This window comes from Zeus faber (assembly GCF_960531495.2).
Source record: "Zeus faber genome assembly, chromosome: 15".
NCBI classification, from domain to species: Eukaryota; Metazoa; Chordata; class Actinopteri; order Zeiformes; family Zeidae; genus Zeus; species Zeus faber.
Window position 1 is genome coordinate 8693901 of NC_137194.1, and position 13901 is coordinate 8707801.

General features: G+C 41.7%; 1 protein-coding gene across 2 annotated transcripts in view; it reads left to right on the forward strand.

Annotated features, from left to right (window-relative positions):
• kif1b (kinesin family member 1B) overlaps nucleotides 1-13901 on the forward strand; it is a 69146-nt gene that overhangs the window by 26615 nt on the left and 28630 nt on the right. Inside the window, exons 12-22 of one of the 2 annotated variants that reach the window (XM_080014898.1) lie at nucleotides 358-436; nucleotides 527-669; nucleotides 1350-1391; nucleotides 3201-3412; nucleotides 4771-4850; nucleotides 7164-7239; nucleotides 9656-9735; nucleotides 10187-10293; nucleotides 10643-10726; nucleotides 11086-11266; nucleotides 11859-11931. In XM_080014898.1, the coding sequence (XP_079871024.1) occupies nucleotides 358-436; nucleotides 527-669; nucleotides 1350-1391; nucleotides 3201-3412; nucleotides 4771-4850; nucleotides 7164-7239; nucleotides 9656-9735; nucleotides 10187-10293; nucleotides 10643-10726; nucleotides 11086-11266; nucleotides 11859-11931 (1157 nt within the window). The remainder of the gene's footprint in view (nucleotides 1-357; nucleotides 437-526; nucleotides 670-1349; nucleotides 1392-3200; nucleotides 3413-4770; nucleotides 4851-7163; nucleotides 7240-9655; nucleotides 9736-10186; nucleotides 10294-10642; nucleotides 10727-11085; nucleotides 11267-11858; nucleotides 11932-13901) is intronic. The other variant, XM_080014899.1, reaches the window with a different exon arrangement.

Below are 13901 nucleotides of genomic sequence, written 5' to 3' on the forward strand. Positions count from 1 at the left end.
ATAGCATCTTTCATGCACAACATGCAACTTGCAAACCAATGCATTAAAAGGATAAAATCAATTAAAAAAAGATAAAAAAAAAAAAAAATGCAAATAAAGGGTGAACAAAATTGCATTAAAAGAGCAATACATTTAAACAGTTAAAATAATAAATAATTAAAATTAGGCTTAAAATATACATTGACCGACCCAATTACCAGTTTTATTTAGTATATTTGCATGCGAGATGTCTACAGTCTCAATTTGGAGTGAATTCTTCTCTTTATACATTCCTCTCTTTTGAGGAAACTGTCTCCTTTGTACGGGTCGTCAGAATATATATAAGTTATTTACATGTTTTGCATGGTTTCTATTCAGGTGGAAACTCCAGGACAGCCATGGTCGCTGCTCTCAGCCCTGCAGACATCAACTATGACGAGACTCTCAGCACGCTGCGGTAAAGATGCTTTACACAGGAGTTGCTATGCTGAAAGTCCTTTGCTTTTCTTTATTTCTCATGTGCATTGGTGTGTTCGCTCATCGACAGCTACGCGGACCGGGCCAAGAACATCAGGTGCAACGCCGTGATCAACGAGGATCCCAACAACAAGCTGGTGCGGGACCTGAAGGACGAGGTGTCTCGGCTGAAGGAGCTGCTCCGCGCTCAGGGCCTGGGAGACATTCTGGACGGTGAGTCCTGGCTGTTGGAGGCCACGTACGGGCGGGGCTGCGGTGCCACAAGCTGGGAACGTCTCCCCATTCCGTCGCTCTTTGTTTTTTCTATAATCAAACGGTCAAACTTTGTGTCCATGCTACTACTCCAAAGAAACAAAATAATCTTAGTTCTGCTATACAGCTTTTTTTTTTCTTTCTTGGGCCTCCATACAAGGAACAATAAAGTTGATCTTTTTACTAAAATATCGACAAAAATACCATGTTTTAGACTGTTCACTAGTCAGCATATACGTTAAGTAATGGCCAGGGAGGTAATGTAAAATCTGTGCTGACTAGAAACGGGCTAAAACTCAAATTTTAGAGAACATCCCAGGTCATAATGTACCCGTTAGTTCCACAAACAATTTGATGGCTCTGTCTTGCTCTTTATCATCGCCGACTTTGTGACTTAATCGCGCGCCTCACTTGATCACCTGCATACAGCGACGCTCGTCAAATTGAGAAACGATGTGCCTATCGAAAAGGCCTTAACTCCTGAACTAACGATTAACCTTTCTACTCGCTAACGCACGAGTCACTCCATGATGCCTCTTCTCATCCGCAATGTCTGTTCATCCTGATTCTGCTCAGTAGGAAGTGTCTTTAACCTTATTCTGACCTCTGACCCTTCTCATCTTCTCCTGCTTCCCCTTCAGTTGATCCTATGGGGGATGATTGCCCAGGAAATGGAAGCAAATGTGTGTATATGTGTGGTGGGCTCCATGCATCGTATATTGCGCTTCACGCAAGGACTGATAGCAGCATTGCTTATGACCTTCCCCCCTCCACCCCAGAACTTATCACTCTGCCCCTCAGCTTTGCATGCTAACTCCAAAGATGCTAAAGCGTGATGTTGTTTGAAAAAGAAGAAAGAATGTAAGGCAGTGCTGATCTGACCTGGTTTAGCACATCAGTAGGCTGGCATGCTTCGCTCTTGCGCTCTGAGTTGGGTTTTTTTTTTTTTTTGTTTGTTTGTTTTTTCCTGACTTTTTTGTTTTTCCAAGTGATGTGATTTAAGGGGTGATTTCCAGGCTTACATTAGACAATGCTAGAAGTTACCCGAGTAAAACATTTACCACGTTGACCTCTAATTTCTTCAGGATAACGGCCTTTCTTCCCCATTCCCCAACCCACTCACATAATTTCTTTCCCCACTTTATTTGAGCTTGGTTGTCTTCTTCCGGTTTCGTTTAATTGTTCTCTCACTCGCTGTGCGCTGCAGGTGACAGCGATCAAGGCTTTAAAATGCAGCTACTCATTTCTGAAAGTGAGGTTCAGATCTACAAACAGAAAGGTGCATGATTTTAATATCACTCGTAGGCCCCAGTAGAGGTATTTGTATCCACAGTTGGTATTAATTAGATGTGTCGCTACTGTAGAATGAATAGTTAGTGTTAGTGGCCAGCGTGAATTTTTGTGCTGTTTTGGTTCCCCCCCAAATCCCAATCTTTCCCCTCCCCTCTCCTGTCCTACTCTCACGACCACTAATGTGATTTGAATGAATCCACGTATACCTGCATTGACCTGCATGAAAAATAAACGTGCACACCATCTTGCATTTGTTAAAGCTTAAATTGCTAGTGTCTACATTTTGGCCATTTTAATCTGCTAAATGTCAGCAACTCGCATATCACTCAAAATCTCTTTTCATTTTAAAGATATTTTTTGGTGGGGGCTAAAGGGTTATTGTTTTCATTTGGTTTTGTTCTCTTTGAGCCCGAGCGGGCACACTCATTGTTACCCCAGATACCCTCAAGGCCTTTTTATTAATGGGCTGGCTGACCTTAAGTGTGCGTGCGTGCGTGCGTGCGTGCGTGCGTGCGTGCGTGCGTGCGTGCGTGCGTGTGTGTGTGTGTGTGCGAGGGCGATTGTTGTAAATCGAACACTGAGCTGCAGCCTGAACCTTGGCAGCATGCATCTCTATATCCACCCCTCTTATCTGTCCTCCCCTCAGGCCTTCTTGTAGCCATCTTGTTCCCGTCCTACACCTGATATGATTGAAGCAGTTTTCACACAGGGCTTTATGTCATCAACAGTTTCAATAGTATGTGTGAAGTTACTATTTTCTGGATTTCCGCTCAATGAAATGAGCGTGATTCATGTTAGTTGTCACCCGAATGAATCGTTGTATTTATAGCCTGCAGCACATAAGGGGGATAACATGAAGAGGCCCAGTTGATTTGTGGTCTCTGGAGACTGGCTAATATATTCCAATCGAAGTGCTAATGCATTTGCACAGGAAGTTCAATAAGAAGAACGTTAGCACGTAGCCTCCTAGCGCCTACCTGAAGTGAAAACTGCTGTCAATGTGTTCCCTCTTATTGTCCAACGTGTCTGACACTGGTGTTTCCTGCTCTCTCTCTCCTTTCCCCCATTTCCTCCTTTCTTTCTTTCCTTCCCCTCTTGATATTTGGTTCCTCCATTTTGTGTGGTTTCTCCTGTCCTCCCCGTCCCCAATTTCTCTGTTTTCTATCTCCCTCTCTCACTCCCTCTTGCTGTTGGCTCAGACCTGAAAGACATTCACAACAGTAAGCATAGATACTTGCTAGCCTCAGAGAACCAACGCCCTGGCCATTTCTCCACAGCCCCTATTGGCTCCCTGACAGCCTCCCCGTCATCTGGCTCACTCTGCAGTCAGGTGGGCTTGCAGTCCGTCACCAGCATCCAGGAGCGCATCATGTCCACCCCGGGCGGAGAGGAGGCCATCGAGAGGCTCAAGGTGCGGTATACAGTAGCTCTGCAGTCTGCACCCAATCACTCATTTTTACTGTTTACTGTTAAGGGAGCTCTCGAGTCCCCTGACTATCTGTCCACAGACCCAAACTGTCCACCTGGTGTATGTTAGAGAAAATGTTCTGTTACTTCCAAACCTCTCTTTCTGCCCCTGATAAGATAAGATAAGATAAGATAAGGTAAGATAAGGGAGGGGTAAGTAAGTACAGAAAGTAAGCCTATACGCTATGACAACATCTAAAAATACAAAGTAAAAATAAATAATACACAGCCTCTTATATACTGGCAGAAAAGAGCTCTTGAAACCACGTTGTGAATGGACTGTGGAGTGGATTCAAAGCTTGTGATAATAAGTAGGGCACTGTCTATAGGGCACTGTCTCTATTATCTGTAAAACTGCCGCTTACTTTCAATCTTTGTTGGAAATTTTCTCTGGCCATCGGTCTAGATCTAGTCTGCGTTGTTTGTATCTCTCTCACGCTCGCCGTCGGCCTCAAGCTCAGTTGATGTGGGAGCACGTAGAGTGGTAACTAGCTGCTATTAGGAGCTGCAGTTTCCATGGTGACCAGGGTGCCCGGTCTCTCCGTCATCCTGTGACGTCAGGTGCCGACGCAGATGGAGAGGAAAATGGACCAAAATAGATACGGTCTTCATGACTGATTAGTTGTAATACTGAAGCATTGACACTGTGTCATATTCGTTATTATTTGTAGGTAGATTAGAAAATAAAAAGTGATCTAAAAGTGGTTCTTCTGATGAGACTGTTTTGCCGAAGTGAGGCCGGGGGAGGATGCACATAAATGGCTTCCCAGGGTTATCAGTTGCGGATAAGATCAATTATATAGATGAGATAAATTCTGGTTTTACAGCAGCAGAAGTTGACACATCCTATAAACAGACGTTGACAGGGAGCAGCACTTGTGCAGCTTTGTTAACTTGTCGGCCCAATATGGGCAGGTTTCCAGTCTGTGTGTGTGTGTTATATAAAATGGTCCATAGTAATAATATGTCATGATGGTGCTAGTAGCATGTGGCATGTTGTAATATGCTATTGTAAGCTATAATGTGCCGGTGAACTATCTATAGATGCAGCCTGAACAAGATGATAACTACTGAGGCTGTTTTTTGCAGAGATCGTGTTGAACAGCCACAAAGGGAGGCTTAAGCAGTTTATCTTTCTAATGGCGACTTCAATGTCTCTTTGCAGTGGAGTTTAACTTTTAATGCTCTCACCCTGAAATCCTCTTTCACAATAAAAAGCAACGGAGCAAATTCTGCTGCTACGAGTTCAGACCATATTGGGGCGGGTTTTGCCTGGTTTCCAACTGTCTGGTTTGTGTTCAGGAATCCGAGAAGATCATCGCTGAGCTCAATGAGACTTGGGAGGAGAAGCTGCGGAAGACGGAGGCAATCCGTATGGAGAGGTCAGTGCTTGCGGGTGTTTCTGTACCGTAGGGCCGGCCAATTTTGACAAACTGAAATGTCACCTTTTTTTTGTTTTTGTTTTTTTTGTTTTACGAATACCTCAATATCGGTAATTTGACTTGTCAATATTTTGGGGGTGACTATTGGTGCGTTGATAAGACATTTACGCACAGGAAACATTTGAGAAAAAGTCATTATCCATGAGACGTTTATTAGAAGTCTATGAACTCCACATCTTTATATAAATTGGCTGTAATGCACTATATCACGACACCCAAACGAAATCCCAGACGATGTCTAGGCTCGTATCACACTATCGATATCCTAACGATCTATCGCCCATACCACCTGCAGTCCCTTTTTCCTCCATCAAGTTCTCTCTCTACACGCCATGAAGCCCAATCTCGGTTCAGATTGTCTTATCTCACTCTGCTCTCTCTTCCTCCTTTTTCTCCCTTTTCTTTATCTCTGTCCCATTTCCTTCTCATCGATTCACTTTCTGCCTTTCTTTTTCTCTCTGCCGTCACCCTCTGCTGCAGTCTCCATTTCTCTCTCTCTCTCTCTCTCTCTCTCTCTCTCTCTCTCTCTCTCTCTCTCTCTCTCTCTCTCTCTCTCTCTCTCTCTCTCTCTCACTCTCACTCTCACTCTCACTCTCTCACACACACACACACACACTGACTCCGAAACCGCATACGATGTACTACATCTGTGCACTATTTGTTTCTACGTCTGCACGGTCCTTCAAGTGAAATGTTATCAAGTAGTTAAGTGTGATACCGCAACTTCAAAACCTTGTTCTGAAGCTCTGATTATACACTTTCATATTATGTGGGGGGGAAAAATCTTTCCATTTAAAAGTAGCTCTCAGACAGCAATAATAATGAGCATGGCTCAGACCAAATCTGGTGGAGAGCTAGAACTTGTTATTGTTTTGCAACGGCTGTATGTTGAGAAAATTAACCAAATTGACGGGAGAAGACTAGAAGAAGAAGACGACTAAAACTAAAGACATTTCCGGAATATTTTTTCTTTTATTTCAGTAAGTTTTGTAAGTACACAATATCGTTTGAGTTAGTTTTCTTTTTTATCAGTCTAGTTTTAACTTAAATGTTTTTTTCACACCTAGTTTTAGTTTTTAGTCTTGGTTAACTGTACAGGGATGCAAGCACATGTATGGTTACAAAAGGTCTGAAATATACTCATGGTGTTAGCCGACGGTTTTCCAGGCTCCAATGAACGCATCACTTCCGACACACATTACAGTTTTCCGAGCCCGTGAACGCAGCATCGCTTCCTGCTTGGAGCGCTTTCAACCAGGCACTAGCGCCGTGTCCGCGTCTCAGTTCTAACGTAATATCATACCCCTTTCCCACTGCACCAAAATCCTGGTAACTTCCGCAAACATCTGGCAAAGGTCATTAGTGGTAAAGCTTACACCCGGGTTTCAATCAAGGGTGAAATGACCCTGCAATAGACACGGGTATTAATCGACTGCAGCGCCGATTGGCTCTGATGAAAACAGGACACCCGGGTTGACGTGCTAATTTTCGCACCTTTCCCGGCGCGATGCAACACGCGTTGAAGTTCCGGACTTTGGCGTGTAAATAGACAGGCGTATCCGTGTAGCATTCGATCGTTTCATATCCGATTCAGAATCCAAAATCACAAGTTATTGACTTCTTTTTTCCCCCGCATGGGGGACCATGAAATGTTTTGAGTGGTGGAATCGCTCCGAGGGGACCACAGCGGAGAACCCCCTCCCACGTTGCAGATTGCGTTGTCCTCTCGGATGGATAAAAAATGCTCCTCCCAAACTTCCTTTAGTTTTTCTTTCAGGTTCATCTAGTTCTTTGTCAGTTGAATCAATTTGCACATTAGTTTGTGATGTTGACGGGTTTGTCAAGCTTTTCACCCCACACCTCCTGTGCGCACCGGTGTGTACACGAGCAAACGCACAAGTGCACGTGCAGCGTTCTGGTTCTAAATGTATGCAACAAATGTATTTATTTTGGGGTGCACGTTTTCCTATTTGCTGTCCCTATTTTAATGTTTAAAACTGGTTGCCAAAGGGGTCAACCAGAGGCCACAAAATGGTTGCCAACTGATTCAGTCTGAGGGCAACGGTTACTGTCAAGCCCTGGTAATACGTTATTACAAAATACAGCAAAACCTATTGCGTTAAAGATGTCACGGTCTAATTTATTACATTTTTGCAGGTTGTTACTATATGCAAGCCTATTTTTGTATTTGTTGTTCCGCGCTGTTTCTCTAGTGGAGTTATTCGACCTGTGATTGTTTTTTCTCACCATTAGGGAGGCCTTGCTGGCCGAGATGGGTGTGGCAATCCGTGAAGATGGAGGTACTTTGGGAGTCTTCTCCCCTAAAAAGGTAGGCCGCTTAAGTCCCCTTTCCTTGGACATAAATATACACCCATTTACTGTATATATACGCGCCTTCTTCGTGACATCATTTCAAAGCTGTTCCTGGTTTCCCCGTCCGTTTACTCTCTTATCTTTTATGTCTTATCCTTCCGCTCCTTTGTCTCATGTTCCTCCTCCACAAACTCAGCTAAGCAACGACGAACAGTTTGGCTGTTTCCCAACCGAGAAGGTTTGTGTAGAGAAATCAGTGGCTAGAGCTCTCCCACAGTAGTTCTAGGTCCTAGAGGTTGTTGGTTGTTAGAAATGTATCTCTCACAGAGTACAGTAGTTCTCCCTGTACATGTCAGTACATTTCAGTTAAAGCCAGTCATCAGATTCCCAAATGGTATGTTTCAATTTTAACCTAAGGGGAATTTCAGAAAGCAATGTTACAAATATGGCGACAAATAGAAAGTGAGTTTGTTGCGTTTCCAACAGGTGAATTGAGGAAATGCACCCAGATTTTCATGTTCCAATGTTATGTCAATAGATAGCTCTTCTGCCACAGGTAGACGGTATGACAACATTATAAGCTCATACCGTGAACACAGCATAAAATGAAAAAAAGGTCACTTTTTAGGACAATTATTAATGGAGTAAAATGGAATGATCTTTAGCCCGCTGCAGCCATTCTTTTAATGTGCTATCAAATGTCTCGATGATTTGCTAAAACAAGACTAGACTGGTTAGTTTCCACGTGCAGCTTATGTTAAGCTTTACATTGGCTCGCAGGCTTACTAAAGGATGAATATATTTGGAATAGCAATCTGGCTGTGTAAGGAGATGGACCTGTTAGACGTTGGACTATTCCTTTGGCTGCTTGGATCCGATGGTAGTTCATGATAAAGATTCTCTCAGGGGGTGAACACTATGTTCCCCTCACACACCCCATCTGTTATTAATAGCAACCTCATATGCCTGAATTATTAAAGGCTCCGGTTTGTGATATTGCCTGTACAGCCACAACTGTGGAGGAGGAAGAAACCCTGTACGGCATCTCTTAATCATAAACTCTTTTCAGCAGACTGTCAGTGCAGTAGCTTGCGAGCTTTAGTTTCGGAGGATTCACCTCTTTTGAATCAATCCTCCTCTTTGATGATGATTTGACCCGCTTCCCCTCTCCTTCCCAATGCTTTTTGATTTTTCTGCTAAGCTTTATGTGTTTGTTTTTGTTTCGTTTTTTTCATTCATCCACCTTTTTCCTTCATTCGTTCTTTTTGTCTCTCTTCACCTGCCGCGTCTTCATGGGTTAGCTGTCTGTTGAGAAGCCCTGTGATCTCTATGCAGACTTTAATGGGGTCTTCTCCCCAAAGAAGGTTGGTGGCTTGGTAGTGCAGTTCCTAGAGACCAGAGAAAGAAATTGATTCTCCGATTATCGCTATTTTTGTTATTTCCTGAACATTACACGAGTCATATAATGACGTTATATTTATTGTATTTTGGATTATTTGAATAAATGCTGCTCACTGTCTCAAGACTGACTGACCTGACTTATAATATGCATTATCGTTAGATGTATGACTCATGATGTGTGCCTCATTATTGGAAGAACGATTCAATTTCTTTCTGTGGTTTAGTATTTTGAAAGTAAACAAAATTGCAATAGATTTTGTTAGTTGTTCTTCAGATTGCAATACTCTCTGAACTGGAATAATTGTGCAATTGCAATAATTCTCAAATGGGATGGTAACAGATAAGTGGGAGATACCTGAGGATTCCAATGTTTGGTTGTCCCTAGTTTGGCTCCTAGAAGTGCTTTGATGTGGAAGCCACTAAATGTGTCAGCGTTGTATTGGTGTGACCATTTGAAGGTGAATTAAGCGATATATCTGCTAATGAAACTAAATTGGAAGTCTCAATCGCGCCAAGAACCATCTCCTTAATCTACTGCTACATGTCTATTTTTGACCAATTTCATGTTGCATCGATTCATTCTGGGCCCCTGGGCTTTTTTTAATTGCTGAGTCACCGCAGGTAGACTTTCATTTGTATCATCTGTTGGAAGAGAGCACAGGGGAGTGGGGGCAGAAGTTGGAGTTTGTTTACATCAGTTGATATTTTCTTGAATTTCGCTTAATGCCGCTTTAGTACTGCCGTCATAAAGAATAACCATGCTGCTTAACATTTTCACCCTGTTTTTATATGACGAACTCTGGAAGAACAAGAAGAATAAACGTAAATGTTTGAACCAGTTGCTTTTTTTTTTTTTTTTTTTTGTCAATCTCTGGTGAAACATCTATGTTACAAAGCCCCACGGTGTTGATATGACATCATGGCAGATCCACTGGCTTGTCTTGTCCGTGCATTGTTGTAGTTTCGGTGCACAGTCCCAAGTAGTGTTGATTGTCGGTAAAATGTTCACCTCCTGCTTTCATCCCCTGTAGACGCCACACCTGGTTAACTTGAACGAGGACCCGCTCATGTCGGAGTGTCTCCTCTACTACATCAAAGATGGAATCACAAGGTGAGGTGGAATCGATGGAAATACTGTGCTGGGTCTCTGGAAAGGCTTCAGATTCCTTGGAGGCAGAGGTTCTAAAAAAACGGCATCATATTTCATTGTTTTTTTTTTTTTTTTGTTTTGTTTTTTTGGGGGTTTTTTTCTTCTGATAAAAGGTCTTTTAATGTTGGGGGTGGCATACCGTCTGCCTTTGATCAACGCAGGTTTACGGTCTAAAGTTACACTTGGCTCCTCTTGTCCCCTTCATTAGACCTCGACTCTGCGTTTAGTTACACGACTGCCTCGGGGGAAGTACCCAATACTAAGATCCAAATAAAACACTGTCTGTGGCACCTTTTCTCATCAGCAATGCTTTTGAAACTTCAGCTATGACCTGTGACATAGCCAAATGGCTCCCAAAAGGCTTTCAGCACAGTGTTTACTTGGTTAAGATGGCTGCCATGCTTTCTCACAGGGTGGGCCAGGCCGATGCCGAAAGACGACAAGACATTGTTCTGAGTGGCGCTCACATCAAAGAAGAGCACTGCGTCTTCCGCAGCGAGAGGAACGCCAATGGAGACGGTGAGACGCTATTCTAGCGCAGTGGAGGTTTATCATGTCCTTCTCTCACAGTGTGTTGTTATTGTGTATGTAATCTATGCATGGGTATTGAACATCATTAATTTCACAGTGGGAAAATTACTTTCCACGCTCACTTTCATCTCATTGGAACGCAGAGATCCGTACGAGATCAATAAACGAGCAGTGAATATTTATGGGTGACTTTTCACCATGAGATTTGGATTTCTGCTTCCTCCAGCCCTCAACAAAATGTCATTGGTCTGGGACTTTAGCATATCAAAGGTGATGTCAAATGAATTTGGGCTTGAAAGGTTAAAAATAATTCATGGTCAATATTATTGTGTTGTAGTAATTGTCCTGCTGGTGCCTTGCGAAGGATCAGAAACATACGTAAATGGCAAGCGTGTGGAGGGTGCAGTCCAGCTCCGTTCAGGTGCGTATTTCTGGTTATTTATTTATTTATCGATTTATTTGTTTATTTATTTACATCTGTGCAACATTGTTTATATAATCTGGTAGCTGAAATCCCTCCCTTCACAATGCCAACTTCTCAGATAGAAGTTTTTTTCCATTAACTAGTTCAATGATACATTCAAATTGAATCATCTTCATGCGTCACAGGGTCAAGAAACTGTACATAAGCTGCTGCACAAGCGTCATGCTTGTTGGTATATCTGTCCACTCGGTACCTAATGCTCTCCTTGCCACTGTGCACCGAGGGGGACCCCCGCCCCCAGATGTAGTCACTAATTTCTACACTTATTTCTATCACGTTCTCGTCTGTTATTTCAGGTAATCGCATCATAATGGGGAAGAACCACGTGTTCCGTTTCAACCACCCGGAGCAGGCCAGGGCTGAACGGGAGAAGACACCCTCGGCGGAAACCCCCGTGGAGCCGGTGGACTGGACCTTTGCCCAGAGGGAGCTGCTGGAGAAGCAGGGCATTGACATGAAGCAGGAGATGGAAAAAAGGTATCCGGTGAAATGGAAATGTGTAATGGCAACAATGGTGTGTAGGACTAGGGCATTCAATGTACTCAACAAAACTATCTATATATATCTATATATATCTATATATATCTATATATATATATATATATCTATATATATATATATATATATATATATATATATATATATATATATATATATATATATATATATATATATATATATATATAAAATACTGCGCAATACAATGTATTGCAATTTTAAGGGCATAAGTGGGGAAAACAAATAAATGTATAATAACAAACAATGTGGTACAACACTGTATAACAACCCAGCTGACAGAACTTTCCAACTTTCCAATTCCATTTATCATCCATGAAGGTATTGATATTGTCGTTTTAAGAATTAAAAACTGCAATTCCCATGCGTTTATATTTTCTCACTTTTCTGCAGGGAATGGCTAATTTACTCAATTTAGATGGAAAATCTGTATAATTTGAAAAATACAAGATTTGGTTTGGCTCCTGGAAACTTCTAAATATATGTATTTTATTGTATTTGAGCTTGTGCTACAATACTATTAAGACAATATTTATTTTCTGTCTGTGTATAGACTCACAGAGATGGAGATTTTATACAAAAAGGAAAAGGAGGAAGCAGACCAACTTCTGGAACAACAGAGACTGGTAAGTTCATTTGCTCAAAACCATCTTGGATTCAATTAATCCTATTTCATGGTATTTATGTATGTAGTCAAATTTTGTGAGTTATCATAATGACAGTTATCATCATACTGAAACTTAAGGACCCCATGAAACTGCATTTTCAACACCGCAACCATCCATGAGCCTATTTTCAACTGAAACAAAATATTTCCAAATGAAACAATGAGTGTGTGGGATTTTGTGACGGGAGGGAGTTGGATTTGACTAACAACCAACAAGGCCAGTCAGGATGTGGACATACTATTGGCTTGTCTCGATTTGGTGATAGGATTCTTTCTTTCCCATTTTTTGGACAATTTGGTTAGTATTTCTACCAAATACATGTAGTGTCTAACGTATGTTAATTTATTGCACATAAAACGTGCAACAATAATTAAAAGCATTAAGTTCATGGGACCTTTAATGTTGCCAAGTTGATTGGAGCTGCAGTTTGATTGGAGTCCAGACTTAATTTTCACGATGATCTTTGAAAATTGGCGGAAGATTGTCGGAAAAAGTCAGTTTCTGGAGCGAACTGAACCATCCGATATCTCAGTGTTACTTCTCCAGTTTCTATGCCTCAATTGGGATGAATAGTTAAAGCATGTTGTTTTTTTTTATTTCTTTTTTATAACTGGTGGGTGATAGTCTCACTTGCTCCGTTGAAGTCTGACTTGTACTAATTTTCACTCTGAGCTCTGACACTTTGAGTTTCTGTTATGTTCGTGAATCACACTTTTACTCCTAGCGCATGTCTGTTCTTCTTGCATGGAAGTTGAAACCTACTTGTTCTAGTTTGAAACGAGTGTTGAGCTTTTATCTTACGCGAGTCTTGAGTTTTGCCTTTCTGCAGCAATTTGATTCAGAGAGAATTAGATTGTAAAGCTTTTTCCCTCTCCAAATTCCCTGTTTTTACTTTCTTTGTGTCCTCTCGTTTTGAGCTGAATCTTGCAAAACAGCGCTGTATTAAAAGAGGATTAAAAATGTATCTTCATTTGGAAAAAGTGGAATCAAAACCAACTCAACATATTGGGGGAGAAAAAAAAAAGTTGTTCTTGTAATTCATGCTGCTTTTGCATGGTTCATGTTAATAGCATGTTTTTCTTAACTCATCCAGTAATGGTCCTAGATTTAGTTTCAGTGCTCCCTGTTGAGCTGTTCAGCTTTAAGGCGGCTGATGATTTGCTTGGAATAGAATTCCTACTCTAGAGTTCTTAATATGTGTTGCCCAAAGTCCTCATCTCTTCAATGCAGTTGCTGATATGAACAATGCATTGTGATAACCAAAATTCCTGCAGTACTTTTTGAAGGACAGCAACAATGTGGTTTCTCATTGACTTCTTTTGCTACCTACCTTGCTAGCCTCACCTGGTGCCTTGTGACACACTGAGGGCATGCCTCAACATCGGTTACTACTTCTGGCATTGGAATCAATGCCTCACGTGACCTCACATATTTTTGTTCAGAAAGATAGGCATAGGGTGTTCACACTCCAAACTACCATTCCCAGTTCTAGACACATACAGTTTCATTGACACAATTTGAGATATCTGTTCCAACTGGTTGTGATCTGTAATGTTCTTTGTCTATGGAAAAATGAGAAACTGCATTTTTCTTCTGACTAACTTCTTTCTTGTAGTTGATTAACACTTAACCGCACTTCTGCCTGTCCTATCTCTACTGGCTTTCCAATAAAACTGCAAGATCACTTGGTCTTCTCCTAACTCACTGCTTATACTAAAGCCACTCAAATCTTCTGGACTTCAAATGGGAGGAAGCTTCAAAATTCATCTCCCATTCTTGCATGCTCTTGTAGCATGTTTGGGATCAAGCTGTCAAAGTCCAAATTAAATTCTCAAGAGGAATATCAAAATAATTTCAGAAGCGCTCCAAACACCTATCCTCTGTTCTGTTGATATTTTTCTAATCATGATAGTCATGCTTTACTTCCA